This window comes from Podarcis vaucheri, assembly GCF_965113315.1.
Source record: "Podarcis vaucheri genome assembly, chromosome: 3".
Lineage (NCBI taxonomy): Eukaryota > Metazoa > Chordata > Lepidosauria > Squamata > Lacertidae > Podarcis > Podarcis vaucheri.
Genome location: NC_138761.1, coordinates 67762842 through 67783174, shown reverse-complemented (window position 1 = coordinate 67783174; position 20333 = coordinate 67762842). Strand labels below are relative to the sequence as shown.

At 42.1% G+C, this 20333-nt stretch overlaps 1 protein-coding gene across 2 annotated transcripts; it reads left to right on the top strand.

Annotated features, from left to right (window-relative positions):
• The first annotated feature begins 1652 nt into the window (after positions 1-1652).
• On the top strand, positions 1653-17134 carry RNF146 (ring finger protein 146). Of its 2 annotated transcripts, XM_082216157.1 has the most exons (3): positions 1653-2186; positions 12401-12554; positions 15386-17134. In XM_082216157.1, exon 3 carries the CDS (start codon positions 15387-15389, stop codon positions 16434-16436), a length of 1050 nt encoding a protein of 349 aa, XP_082072283.1. In that variant the 5' UTR covers positions 1653-2186; positions 12401-12554; position 15386; the 3' UTR covers positions 16437-17134. The 2 variants fall into 2 exon arrangements, with proteins under 2 accessions (XP_082072283.1, XP_082072284.1); XM_082216158.1 differs by lacking the exons at positions 1653-2186; positions 12401-12554 and adding an exon at positions 12959-12981.
• Positions 17135-20333: the final 3199 nt, after the last annotated feature.

The following is a 20333-nucleotide window of genomic DNA, read 5'->3' as shown; positions in this document are numbered from 1 at the left end:
AAACCCAACTGAACTCAGTGGGACTTAGGCAGAGTTAGAAATGTTAGTCTTACAGCAAAAACAACAAAAAGTATTGTGTGGAACTTCACAGACTAACAATTTTTACTATGGAACAAGCTTTCACGGACTACAGTGTCTGCTTCACCAAATGCATGAGGTGTAATCCTCAGTTGCAGGGATGTAACATAGTTGCAAGGGTGCAGGGAGTTCTTTGCAGTGGGGTCAGGAGGAAATGAAAATGCAAAAAGAATAGATAGCAATGGTTTAATTAGGTAGAGAATGTATGCAAAATAAGCACAGTACAGTGGTACCTCGGGTTACATACGCTGCAGGTTACATACGCTTCAGGTTACAGACTCTGCTAACCAAGAAATAGTACCTCGGGTTAAGAACTTTGATTCAGGATGAGAACAGAAATCACGCAGTGGCCGCGCAGCAGCAACGGGAGGCCCCATTAGCTAAAGTGGTACCTCAGGTTAAGAACAGTTTCAGGTTAAGAACGAACCTTGGGAACGTATTAAGTACTTAACCCGAGGTACCACTGTAGCTATTTACATCAGCACATTTTGGGAAATGAGACAATGCTGAGCTGACACAGAATCTGCTGGATCTCATCTGGCCTTGATGCTATCTTGTGACAGGACTGATGATCCAGATGGGCGGGGTATAAATGATGATCATGATGATGATGCCTCTTTGTTGCAGCAGCCTGGGGACTGGTGTAGTAAAAAGCTTTCTCCCCTCTCCCACATTTTCTGCCCTGGCTGGTGGGGCTATGGATGCTGTGAGGGGGCTATGCTGCTCTGCCCCACTGCTGCTAACCAGGAGTTATGCTTGCATCCTTGGAGTTTAACTTATCCTTGGCATTTAACTTATGGATGAATTGCAAATGTACAGTTTTAGGCTCGAGTCTCCCAGTGGCATTCCTTTGTTCCTATTTTCAGGTAGGTAGCCGTGTTGGTCTGACGCGGTCGAAATAAATAAATAAAAAATCTTCAGATACAGTACAGTGGTACCTCGGGTTACATACACTTCAGGTTACATACACTTCAGGTTACAGACTCCACTAACCCAGAAATAGTGCTTCAGGTTAAGAACTTTGCTTCAGGATAAGAACAGAAATCATGCTCCAGCGGCACGGCGGCAGCAGGAGGCCCCTTTAGCTAAAGTGGTGCTTCAAGTTAAGAACAGTTTCAGATTAAGAACGGACCTCTGGAATGAATTAAGTACTGTACTTAACCCGAGGTACCACTGTACACTGAAACAGAAGTCACCAGACTCAATTGACTGCATCAGACCAACATGGCAACCTACCTGAATCTATTTACCATACCCATTTAGTCCATCACCCATCTACTACCCTTCTGAGGAAAACCCCACTCCACCCTCTCACTGTATATATAAGGGTCTGGTGACTTCTGTTTCAGTGTATCTGAAGAAGTGTGCATGCACACGAAAGCTTATACCCAGAACAAACTTAGTTGGTCTCTAAGGTGCTACTGGACAATTTTGTTATTTATATTTATTTCGACTTTGTTCCTATTGCGATTGTTGCTGTTATTATTATTATTATTATTATTACAGCGTGACCTGGCGGACTGAAATGTTCCCCTACTGGCTTAGGGTTATATTGCCACTGATTTCTCCTGCCAGGCTTGCGGCTCTAGGGAAACCCTCTCTCACCTGCCACACAACACAGCTGCCACCCTGGGGCTCCCACGCACTCTGTATATACAGAGCCGGTGACTGTCCTACTTCCTCACCCGCTCACTCGTCAGAGGAGGGAAGTGACCTGCGCGGCCTCATCCGCAAGGGGCGCTAGAGCGCCCACACCAACCCGCGAGCCCCATCCCTCCCTTTCCGTTCCGGCCGCGCATCTCAGCCTTGGCTCCTCCCACCTCCGGCGCCGCTTCTACGCCCCTCCCTCCTTGCGTGCTGACGTCTCCGGAGCTCGAGCGCCTGCTCGCTGCCCCTCACGCGGAGGGAGGGGGGGCGGCGGCGGCGGCGGCGCAGAGCAGTCTCTAATCGCCAGGCAGAGAGAGAGAGAAAGGCAGACGACAGCCGGCAGGAGGAGGAGGCAGAGGAGGAGGCGGGAGCAGAGTGGCGACGGCAACGACGCTGCTCCTTCGGCTTCAACCGCCTGCGGAGGGATCAGGCACAGCGGGAAGGCGACTCCCTTGAGGGAGGTGAGTACGCGAGTGAACGCTGCCCTTCGGGGGATGATGGAGGAGTCGGCGCTGTCGGCTCTATTGTGTCCGGGGCCTTCTTCGCTCGCCCCCCCCCCCAGCGCCAAATCCCCGCCTCTCCGCGGCCGCTTCGCTTCTTCCGGGCAGCGGCAGACCCGAACAAAGGCCCCGTGTCGTCGTCGTCGTCGTTGTCCGCGCGCCCCGAGTGCACGAGCCGGCCTCTTTTTTTGGGGGGGTGGGGAGAGGAGGTTCGCTCGCCAGCCCTCCCTCCCTCTGGGTCACCTATTGGCTCCGGCCTCTCGTCTCCCTCTCCCCTCGGATAGTCACTTGTTTGGGGAGCCATTAGCTCCCTCCCTCCAGCCCCCGACACGCGCAGCCACACTGGGGAGGTGCGTGGGGTATCCTCCTCCTCCTCCCTTTTTAATAGTGTTATGGGGAGGGGGGGTGTTTCTCTGCCTGACCATCCTTGCTGTCAACTGCGCATTTATTTCCTAGAGATGTTTTTCTTCCTCTCTCATACATAGCCTCAGTCGCTGCTGCTGCTGTTGCTGCTGTTGTTTTTCCTGGAGGTGGGGGGAAGAGTAAAAAACAAACAAAAACCGATTCCCTCCCCCTCCAGGCAGAATTTGGGGAAAGGCTGTCGTACTTGATACCCGTAGTAGTAGTAGTAATAATAATAATAATAATAATAATAATAATGTGCGATGACAACTTCTTGTTGGGCCGATTGTTGTTTACCGTGGAAAGCTCTCTTCCAGGATTTTAAATACTGGTTGGTGGAAAGAGATATTGTTCCACTTGTGCTTTTCCTCTCAAATGAACGGGGGGGGGGGGTGTATGAAAAAACACACACTGCCCTGGCTCTCCCGTTGCTGCGCCACCTTTGAGGGGAGGGGACTAGAACAAAGAGCCACATGATACCATCGCTTGACAGCAGCTGATATTCAGGAACTGTCATTGTGAGGGGTAAAATAATCCGTATGAATATGATATTGTTATAAACTGAGAGAACGGCTGTAGTTGAAAAGCAGTACACAAATGCTTTTAAATGACCGTGTCATTTGTATGCTTTTAATTTTACTTTTTTTCAAAATGTTTTTCAGTTAAGAGAAAATGAGATGCTTGGCTAAACATATGTATTTGGCCATGGGGCCTATTGGTAATTGTTTCTAATTTGAAAGGACTGCAGTTGGAAAACTTAACATTTAAGTACTGTAGTAGCTGCTGCGTAGGGTATCAAAATCTAACCTTGTTTACGTATTTTTGTCACAACCACATTTTTTTTTGTATTGAGATCAAATTGTTTCCTGCTTGGCATGGGGTTGGACTCGATGGCCCTTGTGGTCTATTCCAACTCTATCATTCTATGATTCTATTCTATGAAGCTAGCTCAATTTGAAATAGTTCAAAATATGTAATTTAATTTTCAGGTAACATAGCCACAGCTTTTGGAACAAGAGGTTTGAAGTTTAAAAAAAGTGAAATGATACAGTTTGCTGGACAAATTACTTAGGTCATAGCTTTTTTAATGTTGATGGATGTAATTGGAGGTGTACTCATTGACAATGTGAGTATGTAAAGGTGCTTCATAAGTCCTAGAAGTATTAAATACTAAATGAAGAGAGGGCTATCCTGACCTGGAAATCATTGAATGTGGTTCATTGTAGCCCATAAGAGATGGGTGAAAACATCAGAGGTGCCCTGATCCAGGTAACTGTAGATACAGTATGCTGCTTCATGTCCATTGCTGCCCTTTGCACTGCACTCAACACAGCTCAGTTGAATGCAGTAATGCATGTTAGCCCACAGGTGCTGGCCCATAACTAGATTTGTACCATTTCACCCTTCATCTTTTGCACCTCAGAACAGTAGACATGCAAGTGGAAGCTCAATAACACTAGCTTTGGATTGAGAATATTGGTTTGATAGTTCATGTCCTGATCCTAAATTTATATTGTTAACATGAAAACATGGCCTCATGTTAGGGGTACTGTATCTAGCCTTTTCTTTCAGCCTTTCTCAATGACTTTACAAGACTCCTGATAATATTTTCAATGCTTTTTCTTTACTTAAAGTTAAATTGCAATGAGATAACATGGATAGAAAGCACCCAGAAGTACTTTGCTTCCATGATTCACAACTCTGAAATCTGACAACTAAGTGCTTTTAATACTGCTCTTTATAGCAGTCAGTTTGAGTCTTGCTGTTTGTGTATAAATGGGAGGTGAAAATAAGTTCCTGGTCTACTTTGTAACAAACACAGGAGATTGCTTCTGTGCTGAATCTGGAATACTATTGGGAATAGATAGTAAGGAGATCTTATATTTGCACAGCAGCAAATTGGGTAATCTAGGCCAGAATAATAATTATATGCAGTGTGCCTATTAGGATGCTTTAATGTGCTTTATACATAGTTTTTTTGTTTTTTTTTACCAGAAGTAAGATGGGCTTCTATGTTTTCGCTTTGTTCATATTTGATCTAGATGACAGAGTCCAAATGAAGAACAACACAACAACAGACACATGGGTTAAAATCTGGTGGCCACTGAGAATACATGATCAGAACCAAAAAACATTTAAGAACTTCCGTAAGCAGCACAATAAAGTGAATTGAAATGGAACCAGTATTTTCCCACTGGAACACATCACAGTAGGATATATTCTGTATCTGAATTTAGAATTGAACATTCTGGGTCTGTAATCAGTTTCTGCTGAAATGAGAGGGCAAATTGCTTTTGCTCCTACTAAGTAATAAATTGATTTGACTGTGATTGTTGAAATTTATTCTGTTTTAGAGAAATGCCATAGCATGTTTTTCCTGATGCCTCTTGGTCCACAAGGCCTTTCAGTTGTACATGTTCCATCAATTTAGTCTTTTTAAAAAATAGGGCACATTATTTTTAAGCTTTTTAGAAATTTGAGATGAGATACCCAATGATATTCAGCTTTAGAACTGTGGCTGCATATGGGAAATCAGGTTGGTATCAAGGAATATCAACTCAAAATATATGCAAATAAATTTATTGTGCATAAAAAGATGAACACACATATCCTTATGAAAGATAGTTAAAAATGTTTTTACCTACAACCCTACTAAAGGGTAAAGGGACCCCTGACCATTAGGTCCAGTCGTGGCTGACTCTGGGTTTGCGGCGCTCATCTCGCTTTATTTGCCAAGGGAGCCGGCATACAGCTTCCGGGTCATGTGGTCAGCATGACTAAGCCACTTCTGGCAAACCAGAGCAGTGCACGGAAACGCTGTTTACCTTCCCACCGGAGCGGTACCTATTTATCTATTTGCACTTTGACGTGCTTTCGAACTGCTAGGTTGGCAGGAGCAGGGACCGAGCAATGGGAGCTCACCCTGTTGCGGGGATTTGAACTGCCGACCTTCCGATCGGCAAGTCCTAGGCTCTGTGGTTTAACTCACAGCACCACCTACATATCCAAAGGAAACAGTCATTTATCAAATGCAGATGTGCAAACAACTCCTGGTATCTTATGCATTCTTTCCTGAGAAAAGTAATAGCATGTTTTTATTAATGCCTATTGGTCTGTAAGTGCTTAGACTGGAGCATAAGGTATATGAGAGCATCCGATATGAGTGTAGTGCCTCATATTGGGGGACTTAATGGCAGTGATATTAGACAGTAGTAATTTCAAAAGAGAGAGACTCTAATCTCATGGATTTCACTGGGTCCACTAGCTGTATGCCAGTGCCCTTGATCTAGAGAAGTTGGCAAATATCAGAGTGAGCACCTGAGTGCAGGTGCTATTCGCACAGCACTGTTTTCAGTGGGATGTTAATCCTCTCCCTATAATAAACTTTTGTAGGAAAGCAATTACAGATGCCAGTTTTCACTTGTATGACATAGAAGTCATAGTTTGGAAGGAAAACTAATGAATAGGCAAAATGTCCAGGTTGGCATAAGCTATTTTCCAGAAGTGCTGCTGGCTGTCATTGTGCAGTACCTCTTATGAACCATGGCACATATATTTGCAAAAAGTTTGTCAAGCTGTAAGATTGGGGGTGTTTTAAGAATGGCTGGTGTAATATATTATTATTTATATTTATTGCCAAAGTTCATGGACTCCCAAAAAAGTTTCATGACACCACAAATCATACACATGTCCAGAATAGTGTCCTTTTGACATGGCAATGAATTATGTCTTTTCCAGCAATTTGGGTGCAAGACACTATCAAAAGTATCACTTTATCATATAACAGACAAAATATGTAAACAGGAGCTGGAGTTGTGCACTCCACAATAAGGAGACTGTTTCCTACAATATGACATAAAATAAACTTTGAGAGTCTCATTGAGAATTGTTTCCAGGAGATGTAGATATATACGTTATAGTGGCCCAAAGCTGAACTTTGTTCTCTCTATTTCAGCAATTATTGGCATTATTATATTATATGCACAAGGAACTTTAAAAACTTTGATTCACCTCAAGTGGTACAGGAGAGTGTCTTCTACAAGATGACTTAAAATATGTCAAAATATGTAGAATATAGTCAAAATATGTAGAAGAGAATAAGGAACTGGGGGCTGTGTACCCCATAATATATTTGTCCTATATAAATATAAAACATACTCAAGATATATGTCCTGTATAAGGTGGCATAGATTCTAATAGGCTTCATATTGGGCACAATATGTTTTCTAGTGTATGGGTTCACACCAATAACTACAAAAGGGGTATAAACTAACTCAAGATGGTTTGAGTGTATTTTTGGGGGTGGTCCAAGGATTGTTGTGGGAGTGCTTACTCCACCCCTGTTCCTTGCTAATTTATAGGTACAATCTCCAGGACATTTGAGTGTATTATTTGAGGTGGCATAAAGCTTTTTGTAGGATAAACCCCCCCCCCCCCGTTCTTCCTTTTTCATATTTGGGCTATTATTGACCTTTGATGTGTTTAGCATCCAGAGTTTTAGTCAAGATACAGTTCACTGCTGTGTTATAGAGGTCAGTGTTCTCAATCTGTTTGATTTCTAGTGGCCCACAGACCCACCCTTGCTTATTTTCTATGTATTTCGGCATGGGGTGTGTCCAAATGAAGAATTGGCCAGGAGTCAATATAGTTCTATCTCATTAAGGTCACCTCGCCTGGAGATGTGAATATATGATTTGTGGTGACCTAAAGCTTATTTTGGGGTGCATGCCCTCAGTTTCTTGTTCTCATCTACAAACAGTATTTTGGCAATGCTTTTGTCATTATAATTTAATTTAATAGGCTATTTTAGAACTCCTCCCCCACAAGCATATTCAATATACATCCCATTGAAAGCAATTTAATGTGGAAGATAAGTCACATAAAGATGTATGTTTTGAAATGTGTCTGAATTATGCACATACAAGCATCTTGCTCATACTTGTCTCCTCCAGATTGTGGAAGTGGCTGTGTTTTCGTGGATATGGTATTTTATACTTGATAGATGTGGCATTGTGATTCGACATGGCTGTGGCCAAATAGTAGAAGTATACGATTGTGCCCAACCTAGCTATGTTGATGGTTCTTAGATGTGATGGTGTCTATCTTCCATACTGTTTTCAGTGTAATGCCTTGACTTTAGATCTAAGAGAATTACTTTAGTTGAAGTTCATCTGCCAACACATTTTTTTCTGTGAAATTTCAAATGAGCTACACAGTCATATTTGGTTTTTCTGTGTCAACTGGGGAAGGGAAACTTTGGGGTTCTAGGACGAACTTTTGTTCTGTACAGCAGCTCACTTGACAATAAGGAATTACATTCCCAAGGTTACTAGCTAAGGTGCTTTTGTTGCATTTATATAGCACCATTCTAGTTTTCAGCCTTCTTATTTCTCTCTTCCTGACCTATTTTATTGCTCATTTGTGCCCCTTTCATGCCTTAATAGATGAATAGCTTACCTTTTCTGGGTGTCACCAAATGACCTAGGAACTGCAGAAAAGTAACTCACAACTTACGTGCGTTTAACTTGTGCACATTCAGCTTTATGCACTTGACAAAAAATTTTTAAAAGGGGGCAGGCATCTGGGAATGAAGACTTTGGGAATCCCACTCGCCATTGAACCCAATGTGTTTTGAGTATATGTGATTTTCATTTTATGCACTGTCCCTAGAATGTAACCCCAGCAATAAGTTGAGATTCACCTGTATCTAATACACCTCTTCCTCTGTGTCCTACACTTTCTTGGTGGTTAATCCCTATTTGTCAACCCCTCTATCCTGACAATCTCCAAGACTGAGAATGTTCAGATGTCCTGTAAGACTTTCCTGATTTAACCAGTGTTTAGTGAGTGGAAGTAAATAAGCAGTGGTCCACAAAATAAAGCACACAGTTCCTTTATATAAAGATAGATGAACATGTAATTGAAGTATTTTAATCTTGCTAGGAGAATTTGTAAGTACTGGATCATCAGTGCATCATAGGTTAAATGCATAGGTGATTGAGTGAAATCATTTTCTAAACTTGCCTTTAAAACATTTATAGCCTTTAAAAATATCATTACTTCAATCTTATAATTATACTGTGGTCCGTTTCCTAAAGATAATTACATACTTATTTCAATAAAAAGCACACTTTCTTAACTCTATGATAAATCTTTAATTTTTTATCTCCTCTTTTAATCATCCATCTTCCTTCCATTCTGTCCATTGGAGGGTGGTTTATCCTTGCAGGTGGAAAACATTTTGACTTTCAAGTAGCATGCACTTATGATTCAAAGGCTGTTGCACTGCAACATTTTTCAGAACAAATTTGTTCTGTCTGATAGGCAACTTATGAGGTTGTCGGTGGTTAATGGTATTAACCTTGATGTACAACGTAAGGCCAAGTGGACTGGTTTTATTTCTCCTGGGGGAATTCCAAATGCCATTTGTTTGCAACCTTTTCCTGTGCTTTTTGGGGAAACAAGGCCTGCAAGTATGTATCAAAATTCGAGATGGGAGAATGACTATATGTACCTTGTTTCTTCCTGAATTTAGAAGCATGTTACAGAGTTTGTGACAGTTTTTCTAGCCTCATACAGCCACCAGTTACATTGCAGAGCACCTGAGGCACATTTACCATATGAATTTCTGGGAGAATGAAAAGCTAGTATGCTTCTGAAGCAGAACACTGGAAGAAGGGGATAGGGATCAGGGATGAGAAAGAAATGGAGCAAAACAAGACAGTGAATAAAGGCAGAACTGAGACCTGGTTGAGAAAAATAGGGCCTTCAGCAAGACAGTACTGTTACATTAGATCTGGGAGTGCAGGAACCTGCAGTGTTGCAGATAACGAACAGTTGTGGGATACAGAAAAAGGGGTAAGATACTGGGGACAAGAGAGTGCCCTATGAGGAGTTCAGACAGATCTGTGTGGATGCAGAGAGGAGAGCCCACTGTGAGGTGCAGAGAGAAATGGGAAGTTGTATGATAGATTAAAAAACATACGGAGTTACAATTTTAACTTAATTTTTTTTTTACTGTTAACATAGCACCCGGCTCTCATGAGTTAGTAGAAATCTAAAAGTGGCACTCCAAGTGAATTGTGTGTCTCTGCCCTAAAGTAATGTTTTAAAAAGAAAAATCACATGACACCTGTCTGCCTGGTTATAGCCTTTTTATTTTTTAAAAAAGGGAAAAGGTTGTGAAACAATTACATGCAGCACACAAGGGACTTCAGTGCAGAGGTTATTACTCAAAAGTTTTAATTGGAAGTTCAGCCAAAATCTTCCCAAAGCTCTTTTACAATTATGTACATTACCATTAACCTCTCTGCAGGACTTGTCGATTTCTTGACTTTATTTAGCTGTATTCATATGAGATGAATTTAATGTATGCAGTAAAATTTCACTTAAATAGATCTGCTTAGGCAATTGAAAGTTCTGCATCCTCAAGTTCAATAAAAAGTGCCTTTCAGTGTAACCTCTCTAGCAGAAAATGAAATGTAATGCATCTTGGTTAGATAGCCGTCTAGACATTGTGTTTTAAAACTCTAACTGCACAGGACTGGTAAATGCTGTGACGCAGAACCTTTCAGTTTGGGGTGAGTTTGAGGTTTGCCATGAGAGAAGTCTAAATATGATGAGGAGAAAGGAGAGCATTGTATTAGGTTAAGTGGTAGGATTTGAATTTTGGGTGCCTTTGCCCTGGAACCTGTAGACCTCAAAATATCCTGCCCTAATAGTCCAATAGAATATTCAAGAAATAATATGATGGCTTTTGACGTTCAACAGACTGGTTCCCCAGGCTTCCAGTGGACCAACATATTCTAGAGCAGCTTACTTTAATTGCCAGCATGAATTGATTGATTTTTATTTTATTTAGCAAAATTAATTGTATACTGCTTGATCGTTTTATTTTTGTAAACCACTTAGCAGTTCTACCGGCAAACATCAAAACTGTCAAGAAAATACAAAGTTAAATCAGGTACTTTTAAAAATTCAAAATGGAAATAAAATAAGCAGTTAAGCAATAAAAATAGATTAAAACACATGTCAGTTCTACATATCTGGATAGGCTTGTCTGAAGAGAAATGTTTTTAGCCGGTACTGAGAAGAGTAAAGTGAAGCCTCCTGCCTGATGTCAATAGGCAGGGAGTTTCAAAGTGCAGGTGCTGCTAAACCTAAAGACTGATTTCTTACTAGTGCAGAATGAATGTTTTGTGATGTTAGTCCTGCAGATCAAAGTGGTCAGGTAGATATATAGGGTAAGTCAATCGCTCAGGTAAACTCGTCCCAAGCTATTATATATGCTGATAGTAACACCTTGAAACTTGCCTGGTAACAAACAGAGAAGCAGTGCAGATCTCTGAGCAAGGGTATTATATGTTGACAATGTCTCTCTTCTGCCAGCAACTTTACTGCATCATTCAGCACTAACTGCATTTTCCAGTTCAAGCTCAAGGGAAGACCCACATTGAGTGCATTGCAGTAATCCAGTTTTGAAGTTACTAATGCTTGAACTGGGACGCAGAAGTTACTAATGCTTGAACTGGGACCACAGAGCCTAGGACTTGCCGATCAGAAGGTCAGCAGTTCAAATCCCCGCGACAGGGTGAGCTCCCGTTGCTTGGTCCCTGCTCCTGCCAACCTAGCAGTTTGAAAGCACGTCAAAGTGCAAGTAGATAAATAGGTACCACTCTGGCGGGGAGGTAAACGCCGTTTCCGTGTGCTGCTCTGGTTCGCCAGAAATGGCTTAGTCATGCTGGCCACATGACCCGGAAGCTGTACGCCGGCTCCCTTGGCCAATAAAGCGAGATGAGCGCTGCAACCCCAGAGTCAGTCACGACTGGACCTAATGGTCATGGGCCCCTTTACCTTTACCTTAATGCTTGAACTACTATGGAAAAGTTCTCCCTGGCTGTAGGTGTTGTACAGGCTGCAGTTGGTAAAGGGCACTTCTAGCCACTTAAGTTGCCTGGACCTCCAGTAACAAAGATAGATCCAGACTGCAAACCTGTTGCTTCAGAGGGAGTGCAACCTGTCCAGAGCTGATCAGTTTCTCAGACACGAGAACCACTCACCTACACAGTCTCTTTGATCTCAAAACTGTTTGCTACTTTGATCTTAAAATGACTTAAGAGAACATATCTATGAAATAAAAGAAAATGCTTCAGATGTAATAACTGAGTAACTGAGTTCACTGTGGAAGAACCTCCAGCTGGAAGGCTATTGGCTTAACTGAAACTTTTGCCATTGCCTCCTCTGTTCCCAGAACCAATTCCATTCACATCTGTTCTGTCTCATTGAAGCAGCAGGAGAGGCAAGACGGTGTACATAATGCCATCCATTGAACTGACTGGGACCAGCTGCCATTTGGCTCCTTCTCTCCCAGAACTGTTTTGTTCACTGATTCTGACATCCTTGTCTATGGCACAGTGGGTCAGTGTGGCTAGCTGCTAGCCACAATGTTGGCAGATACAGGCCACTCAGAGATGGCTGTGGGCAGGATTGCAAGGGGTTGGTCTAGATGACCCTTGGGGTCTCCTTCAGCTCTACAATAAAATAGCTGATTACTAAATTTGCTTATTTTCATCCCCATCTCTTTTTGTACTTGTATTGTAAGCCACTATTATCATTGTGTGTTATCATGGCTAGTTGGACAGAAAGCTGCTATTTATAAATATAGTTCATATTTATAGTTCATAAATATATTTGTATTATATTTATAGTTCATAAATATAAATAATTGGTTACTCTTAAGTCTGATAGCTCTTTATTTTCTCCTTAACTTGCAGTGGGACGCTGATATTGCCCATGTCCAGAAAGCAACATGCAAGAAGAATAAGTTGTTAACTGGGAAACAAGACACTTAGCTCTGATTAGATACATATAAAGATGGTTTAATTTTGCAATATGTTCCAAGAAGAGTGATAAGAAGAAAAAAAGAAGGTAAGGTCAATGTGATGTAGATCTTGTATGTTTCCAAGTATGGAGTTGGCATTTCAAATGTGACTTGTACTTGATACGGTAAACTACAAGTGCATGGTAAAAATTCATCCCCTCTCAGACATCAAGCTAGAGAGAGGTTAAAACTAGCTGTTTTGTCAGTAGGTGGCTGAGGAACTCTGAGAACCTTGGCTGCCCACTGCCAAAACAAGCTCCATTCTTTTGTTCTGTTTTCAGGTGGGAAGGGTGGGCTGGCTTTTGAAAATGAGCAGCTGAGGTATTTGGAGTAAGTGGGCAGGCCAGTACTGTAGAAGCCGCTTCTGCCTTGCTACAGCTGTATGCTAGAGAGGGAATTTTTAATTGTGGAATTACTCAGGTGTACCAAGTTCTCCTTTTTCTACTTTGTTTCCCAACCTGCTGGGACACCCAAGTAAGTGGATATAGGATTGCAGCCTTAGTCTATGTGTTGCACAAACCTTCACACAAAATCTCACATTGAAATTTGTAAAAATCTGGAATACATAAGCTAGAATATTTCAACTTTTTTGAGTCCACGGCTCCCTTGACCAACTGCATTCTTTCTGTGGTACCCCTGTGGGGCTCAGAATCCCAGTTATGTCACCCCTTGCCTGCAGAGCTGGCAGCCTTTCACCCTTTTTCAAACACCCTCCCTTGTAGAGTGTTCCCTCAGCCTCCTCTCCTCTCCCCTCTCCTTGGGAGTCTTCTGGGCAGCTGCTGCTGCCGCCCTTAGTCTCTGAGCTGCCCCCCCTTCCCCAAAGGGAGGTGCCTCCTCACACTTTCCTACAGGGGTCTGGGAAGAGGATGCCCCCCAGCCTTAGTGGCTCAATGGAAACTGGCCAAATGTGAACCTGAGACCTGCACCTTACCTGGGAAGCCAGCCCCAGAGGCACCATTTGCTTGCGGAGGTTATACCCAGGGCTGCTACAACAAACAGTTGTGCAAGCCTTTGGGAGGCAGAGATGCAAGAGGGCATCAGAGGAGGGAGGGAAGGAAGGAAGGCCAGAGGCCAGTGTTGCCGTGGCACCCCTGACATCATTGAAGGCACCCCAGAGTGCCATGGCACACTGGTTGAAAACCACTGATGTAGCAGATAACCATGGTTTTCTATTCCTGAAGTCACATGTTCAGACATCCTAGATGGATCAGGCAACTGTTGACTGAATTTTGTAAATAAATACAGTAGACTTGGGCTAAAATCTTTATTCAAATATCTTTCTGGCCTTGTGTTTGCGAAATGCAAACACATAATCAAGATTTGGGACCCAGATCCTATGACTTAACTGTGTCCAATTTTTTGATGTGTGATATTGTGCTGTGCCATATGCAAAAAGTAGGGAGTCAAGACTGATCAAGGCCAAACACTCTTTTGTACAGATTGTGATGGGTTCATTAATTCTTTGACAAAAAGCCATGACATTTGTTCACTTCACTGTCATCTCAGCAAAAATTGCAAGGAGCATGATTAACACTTGTTTTATTTATACACATATGCAGAATATACAATCTACTGAATGTAAGCAACATGCTGCAAACAAATAAAATGCCTACAAGAATAAAAAGTTGCAGTAATACAGATGTTATAAACTCCTTGGATGGGGAGTATGGGGAAATAAGGAGATCTGTGCTTATAGCACTGAAAATACATTAAGTTGGGTGCCAGGCAGGCCCATCTGGGAAAGGAATTCAAGTAAATAAAATGCAATAAGAAGAAGGTCATTTCTCTACTTGCCATTTACCTGAGATGGCAGGGTAACTAGAGAAGACTTTTGGTGCATGGGCAGGTTGATGCAGAAGCATGTTCTTTCAAGTATTCAGGTCTCAACCTCTGTAGGGCTTTAAAGTTAAGCACCAGTGTAGTAAATTGGCTCTACAAACAGACCAGTAGCCAGTAGAGATCTTTAAGCACAGACAAGATATGATCCCAACGAGTCCTGGTTAGTACCAAAAACAGCTGCTAAGATACTAATGGCAGCTTCTGAGCAGAAAACCCCTGAACAAGGTACTGTAGTAGTATAGCAAAATTACTGTAGGTAGGCTGTAACTCTCCAGCAGGGGCTGCATCTGACATAGCTGGTGGAAGGTACTCTATACCATACTGGCCCTGCATTTATTAAGATGGATCTGTGGGCACCCCTATCCAGAACACATGACACATAGGAACTACTACCACCATTTACATATTCTCAGTTTATTCGTCATCCAGGGTCCGTCCGTCCCCCCCCCCCCCCGGTGATCTCAAGTATCAGTTTTAAACTTCATTGCCTAACTTCAATCAGAGGCGAGAGAGCTGAATGTTTCATGCGGCTAATGAGGGACCAGATAGGACCCTATAGTGCAAATTCCTAGGGCTTAGCAGTAGTCACCCAGCACAATGTTCCAGAAGTTCCACAATGTTACTTAACTAAGCACTAGCAGTGGTGATCAGAGGCAAAGTAGTTATGGAGGACAGCTATCGTGGTGTTGAAACGTTAATATGCAATTTTGTTTCACCCTTTCTCTAGTGTGGTACTGTAAACCATCATATTTGCATCCTGTCTTTTATATATATTAGGTTGCTCATTTACTTCATTCTTGTAGAGTGAGCTTCATGTGCAGGAAGCAGCTTGAACCCAGATCTTCCAGCCCATATTTTCTGCAGCACACTGATTGTCATTGCAGATTGATACTTTGTTTTGTCTGTATATGATGCTGTTCATGTACATTTTTGTAGCTTTTTTCAGTTGTTATAAACTGTTTAGGATAAAGTCCTGTGGTTAAGCAAAGTAGGCTAACAGTAGGTCCTGGCAAATTATGATACTTTTGTTGTTCCCTAGGATGGCCGGTTGCGGTGAGATCGATCACTCAATCAACATGCTTCCCACGAACAAGAAGACAAATGAATCATGTTCCAGTGCAGCACCATCTCTCATGGTCCCTGAATGTGCTATCTGTCTGCAAACATGTGTCCACCCTGTGAGTCTGCCTTGTAAACATGTCTTCTGTTATCTGTGTGTGAAAGGAGCTTCCTGGCTGGGAAAGAGATGTGCACTCTGTCGTCAGGAGATCCCGGAGGACTTTCTTGATAAGCCAACCTTACTGTCACCTGAGGAACTCAAAGCAGCCAGTAGAGGCAATGGGGATTATGCCTGGTACTATGAAGGCAGAAATGGATGGTGGCAGTATGATGAACGTACCAGTAGGGAGCTGGAAGATGCCTTTTCCAAAGGTAAAAAGAGCACTGAAATGTTAATTGCTGGGTTCTTGTATGTGGCAGATCTTGAGAACATGGTTCAGTATAGGCGAAATGAGCATGGACGTCGCAGGAAAATAAAGCGGGACATAATAGATATTCCAAAGAAGGGAGTGGCTGGGCTTAGGTTGGACTGTGACTCTAATGCTATCAATCTAGCAAGAGAGAGCTCTGCTGATGGTGCAGACAGCACACCAGCTCTAGGAGCTGCTGCTGGGCAGCCTCTAGCAACTGCTTCTGTTAGACCCCTTCCTTCACTAGATGGTCAACCGACAAGCCCTGCAACGCCATCACCTGATGCAAGCACTCTAGAGAACTCTTTTGCCAACTTGCAAATAAATGGAGACAGTATGGTTGAAAGGAGCCATAGGGGTGAGGGAGAGGAAGACCATGAATCATCGTCTTCTGGTAGGGTGCCAGTTCTTGACACCTCCATTGAGGAAACAGAATCGGATGCTAGCAGCGATAGTGAGGATGTGTCTGCCCAGCCTCATTTGCCTGTATCCTCTGCTCAGCAGAGACATCTGAATGCAAGTCAGCCAGCCTTGGATAGACCAGTGGTGGGGAGTGGGGTGGGAAGCACCAGTGTAAGGTCTAGAAGGCCTGATGGACAGTGCACAGTAACTGAAGTTTAAATCTAGAGCCATGTTTTGAAAACTCAGTCTTGTATATGTACATTTTGTCTGTATTGGCATTGCATTCCAGCCTAGCAATGTATTCAAAGTGTTTCAGGGTGGGAGGAGGGGAAAGGGAATACCAAGCCTGGTCCTTGAACTTGTAAGAAAATCTCTTAATATGTCTTGGCTGGAAGATTCAATGTTTGAAGAAAAATAACAAAACCCTGGGGTGTGTTAATGGTTTGACAGCTACTTAGCAATACCCAGTTTCGTAAATGTCTCACGTTTTATTTTGTAGTATATGCTCATCCCCAGTAAAACCCTGTCCCCCTTTTTGACCAGTGTATATTCACTGTACAACTTGGAAATGTCATCATTCTTCATTGCATTAAGTATCTTTACTATCTTCATGGATTGATGTATGGAAGGAAAACTAAAGCGAACTGGAAAGGAACAAGAATTGGGGGTATGAACCAGATGCTTAATTTTAACATAAAGTAGGTGTGACTTCTAAAGTTCAGATGTTTTACTAAACAAAGAGCAATCATCTTCCTGAATGAAATGTAAAATAACTTCTGTTGCAGAGTTTTACTTGTAAACACTTCATGGTGTCTTCATCGGCTCTTCCGTCTAGTCCCTGTAGCTTGTTTGTTTTCTTGTTCCGTCTGGTTTTTGTTACAAAATTTATAATTTAATAAACTACATTTTATCAACCACCTGAGCTCTGTTTCCACATGGGTCTGCGCCCATGTCATCTTGAAGTTAGTTATCAGAGGAGGAGTGGACACTGCCTTTGGTTAATTGTAGGACTTTGTGTGCTGAAAATCAACATGAAACACAATGTGCTGAAGATTACACAGTGCTTGAAAAAGATGGTATAATATATGGCTCTATAAAAACCCATTCATTTCTCCTGCCTTGCCTAATCTGCCAGGATAGGGAATCTGCAGAAATTTGTAATGTAGTGAGATAGGCAGAAAGCCAATCCACAGCTTGCTATTTTGGTTAAGTACCATCTGTGAAAATACACCTCTCACAGACTTTCTGTACTATTGCTAACAGTGGGCAAAGACATCCTTTCGTGGGGTGTGGATAGATTACTTTGTGGAAAAACCATCACATCCATAGCCCTGCAGTTGGGTGGGTGGTAGTCCAAAGCTGATACGGTGTCAGGAGACAAAGGGAACATTGGGTCCTGTGAATTCACAGCTATGGTAGAACACTCCATTTTGCTCTACACTATCACTAAGAACACCACTGGAATTTCCAGTGGGTGTCTTGGGAGGCCACTGGAAGTGTGGGTGTCTTGCCCATAGCCCATTTTGTTCATCAACAGAGCTATACCTCTACTAGCTCCTTACATAGCCTTTGACCCTCTAGCTTTGTAGCTCAAACAATATATGGAGGGGATATAGATGCGTGCAATTTAGAGCAAAAGAAAACACAATGATCCTACCTTCCCTACATAATAAGACACCTGGCAATTAGAATAAGATGGCCTGCACGTTATATGCAAAGGATAGGCACCTTGTAGTGAGAGCCCTTTTGCAGATACTGTTTTCTGCTATAAGACTGTCAAATGTTCAGAAAGCTACTTCTGTCAGTGCACTGGTTTCTGTGATTTTATGGATGGCTCCTTTGCAATTAACATATGCAATAGCTGACTATCAATAGTGTTCAGTACTGAAAATGGAAGGCTAAGAACTGGAACTCCCCCAGTCCTTCATTCTAGGTTCAGTCTTTGCTTCAATTCTTAGTGGCCGCCACTGAGCACTACCTCCTTTCACATTTAACATTAACCTGCATAGACATTGTAAAGTATCAACAAGTGTTATAACTAGCTATGTGAACTCAGTACCATTTATACATGAAGTAAATGACAAGCAGGCCTCCATAGTAAAGCCACAATCATGGCAGCATGAAGGAGATTCCTGACCTATCCATTAAATACAGCTGAATAGCTACTGCACAAAATAGAAATCTCTTTTTTTATACGCATATCTGTAAGTGCCAGGGTACTGTGTACCATTTGGTCATTATTTATCACTCATTTCTGGTAATACTGTCTTCAACAAAAACACAAACCTAAGTTTGTGCTTCTGCACAAAGCTATTCTTTCCCTGGTCTGTTCTCAAGCTTAACATCCATGTGATCCCCGTATCAGAAGTGGCAGCTAACTACTTGAGTTACACATAAATAGGGGCCTGGATATAGATGCTACCTTCATAAACATCACAGTACAAACCTCATTTTAATCAGCCTGTTTGCACATGGATCTTTTGCAGCTCTGAAAAAATACTCTATCTCCATATGTACTAAAAACAAGAGATGATACTCTTTAAAGTACAGTTCCCCATCCACAATAAAGCAATTTAAATAATTTATCCTAGTCCCATAATGTGAACTAGTTTAATAAAAGGCAGCTGATGTTTTAAGTCAGGAAAAGATAGGGCTCCAAGGAAGAGTATACCTCACCAGGGCTTTTTTTCCAGCCGGAATTCAACGGAACTGAGTTCTGGCACCTCTCAGGTGGTTGCCATTGTGATTCTAAGAAGTGGGAAGTGTTTATGGTCAGTTCTGGCACCTCTTTTTCTAGAAAAACAGCACTGCCTCTAACATATTGCCAGTTTTTCAGCTATCAATGTGTTTCACATAGCTGCGGGACATTGATATATACCGATATTGAACATGCTCTGCTTTTGCACCCTGGCACCATGCCTTCATGTCAACAATGCTGCTGTATCAAGCAAAATGAAGGACGTCTCTAATAACACTTTCATCAGGAATGATTCTATAAGTTAAGTGAATTCAGAGAGCCTAGCTGCAGTTATTTTGGATTCTCTGTGCAAGCCTCCAGCAGGGATTCGCAATCCTTGGCTTGCCTTGATAACAAGCCAAAAATCATGCTTGTTATGACTCACCATGCCGAGAGATGAGCAGGGTCTTACTTCATATCACACCATTCTCCAAGCTAGGAGGTCAGTGGGCGTGGGGGGACGCTTGCTGCTTTCCAAGAGTCTCCAAGGCTCAGTTGTTAGCTGTTGAGCACCTGCTTTTCTCAGGAGAAGCACATACATTCTTTCCCAGTATTGCACTCAATAGGTTAGAAATGTGCTCACCAGTGGTATGTCTGTCTATGAGCACTTCCGTTTTTCTTGATAAATTGAGTTATGAAAAAGCTGTGCTGCAGAAAGCTTGAGTCAAGAGGTTGCCATGTTTCACCCACCACTGCAAATGTCTTGCTGTAACAGACTTTCTGATTTGTCACAGCTTTGTATGCCAAGTGTATCACCAAAAAGAACAAAAATAAAATAAAACAAATCTGCACTCCTCTTTGCTGGATCAACTGCTTATCATTACTGGCTCTGATAAGGTCTATTCCCCACCCCGCCTCCCAGGTGACATAAAAAGAATAACAGTAGGGTCATCATTAGAAAGGAAGAACTACAAATAATAGTATTACAAACAGAAGTAATGACTTGTTTGACTCAAAGTTCTTGCAGATACACAAATACGAGGAAGTTTATACTATAGAAACTACAGCTTTAAATGCATCAGGGATATTGTATACAAAACCAATTTACTGTTTCCACAAAGCAGCTAGATACTGGTTTTGGCACTTGGAATGCTATTGAAAGTTTGCAGATGCAAGTCATCTTGGAGATGCTTTCTTGTATAGGCTGAAAAAGGTAAGGTCAATTAAGTTAACCAGGAAATCCATCAAATATGCCTTTGATCCATATATGCCTAGACACCATCACTGATATTTGCAGATACAGCATAAGATTGTGTGAAAATCCCTTTTACATTTAACAATGTGTCTGCAAACTTTATCTACACAAAGACCTAAGATGAAGGTGAGATGTTCTTGCACTTAATACAAAATCTTATAGTACCTTCAAGAATAACAAATGC

Bases quoted from the DNA above. Each gene is read 5' to 3' on its own strand.
- RNF146 (XM_082216157.1), top strand. From the start codon at position 15,387: ATGGCCGGTTGCGGTGAGATCGATCACTCAATCAACATGCTTCCCACG.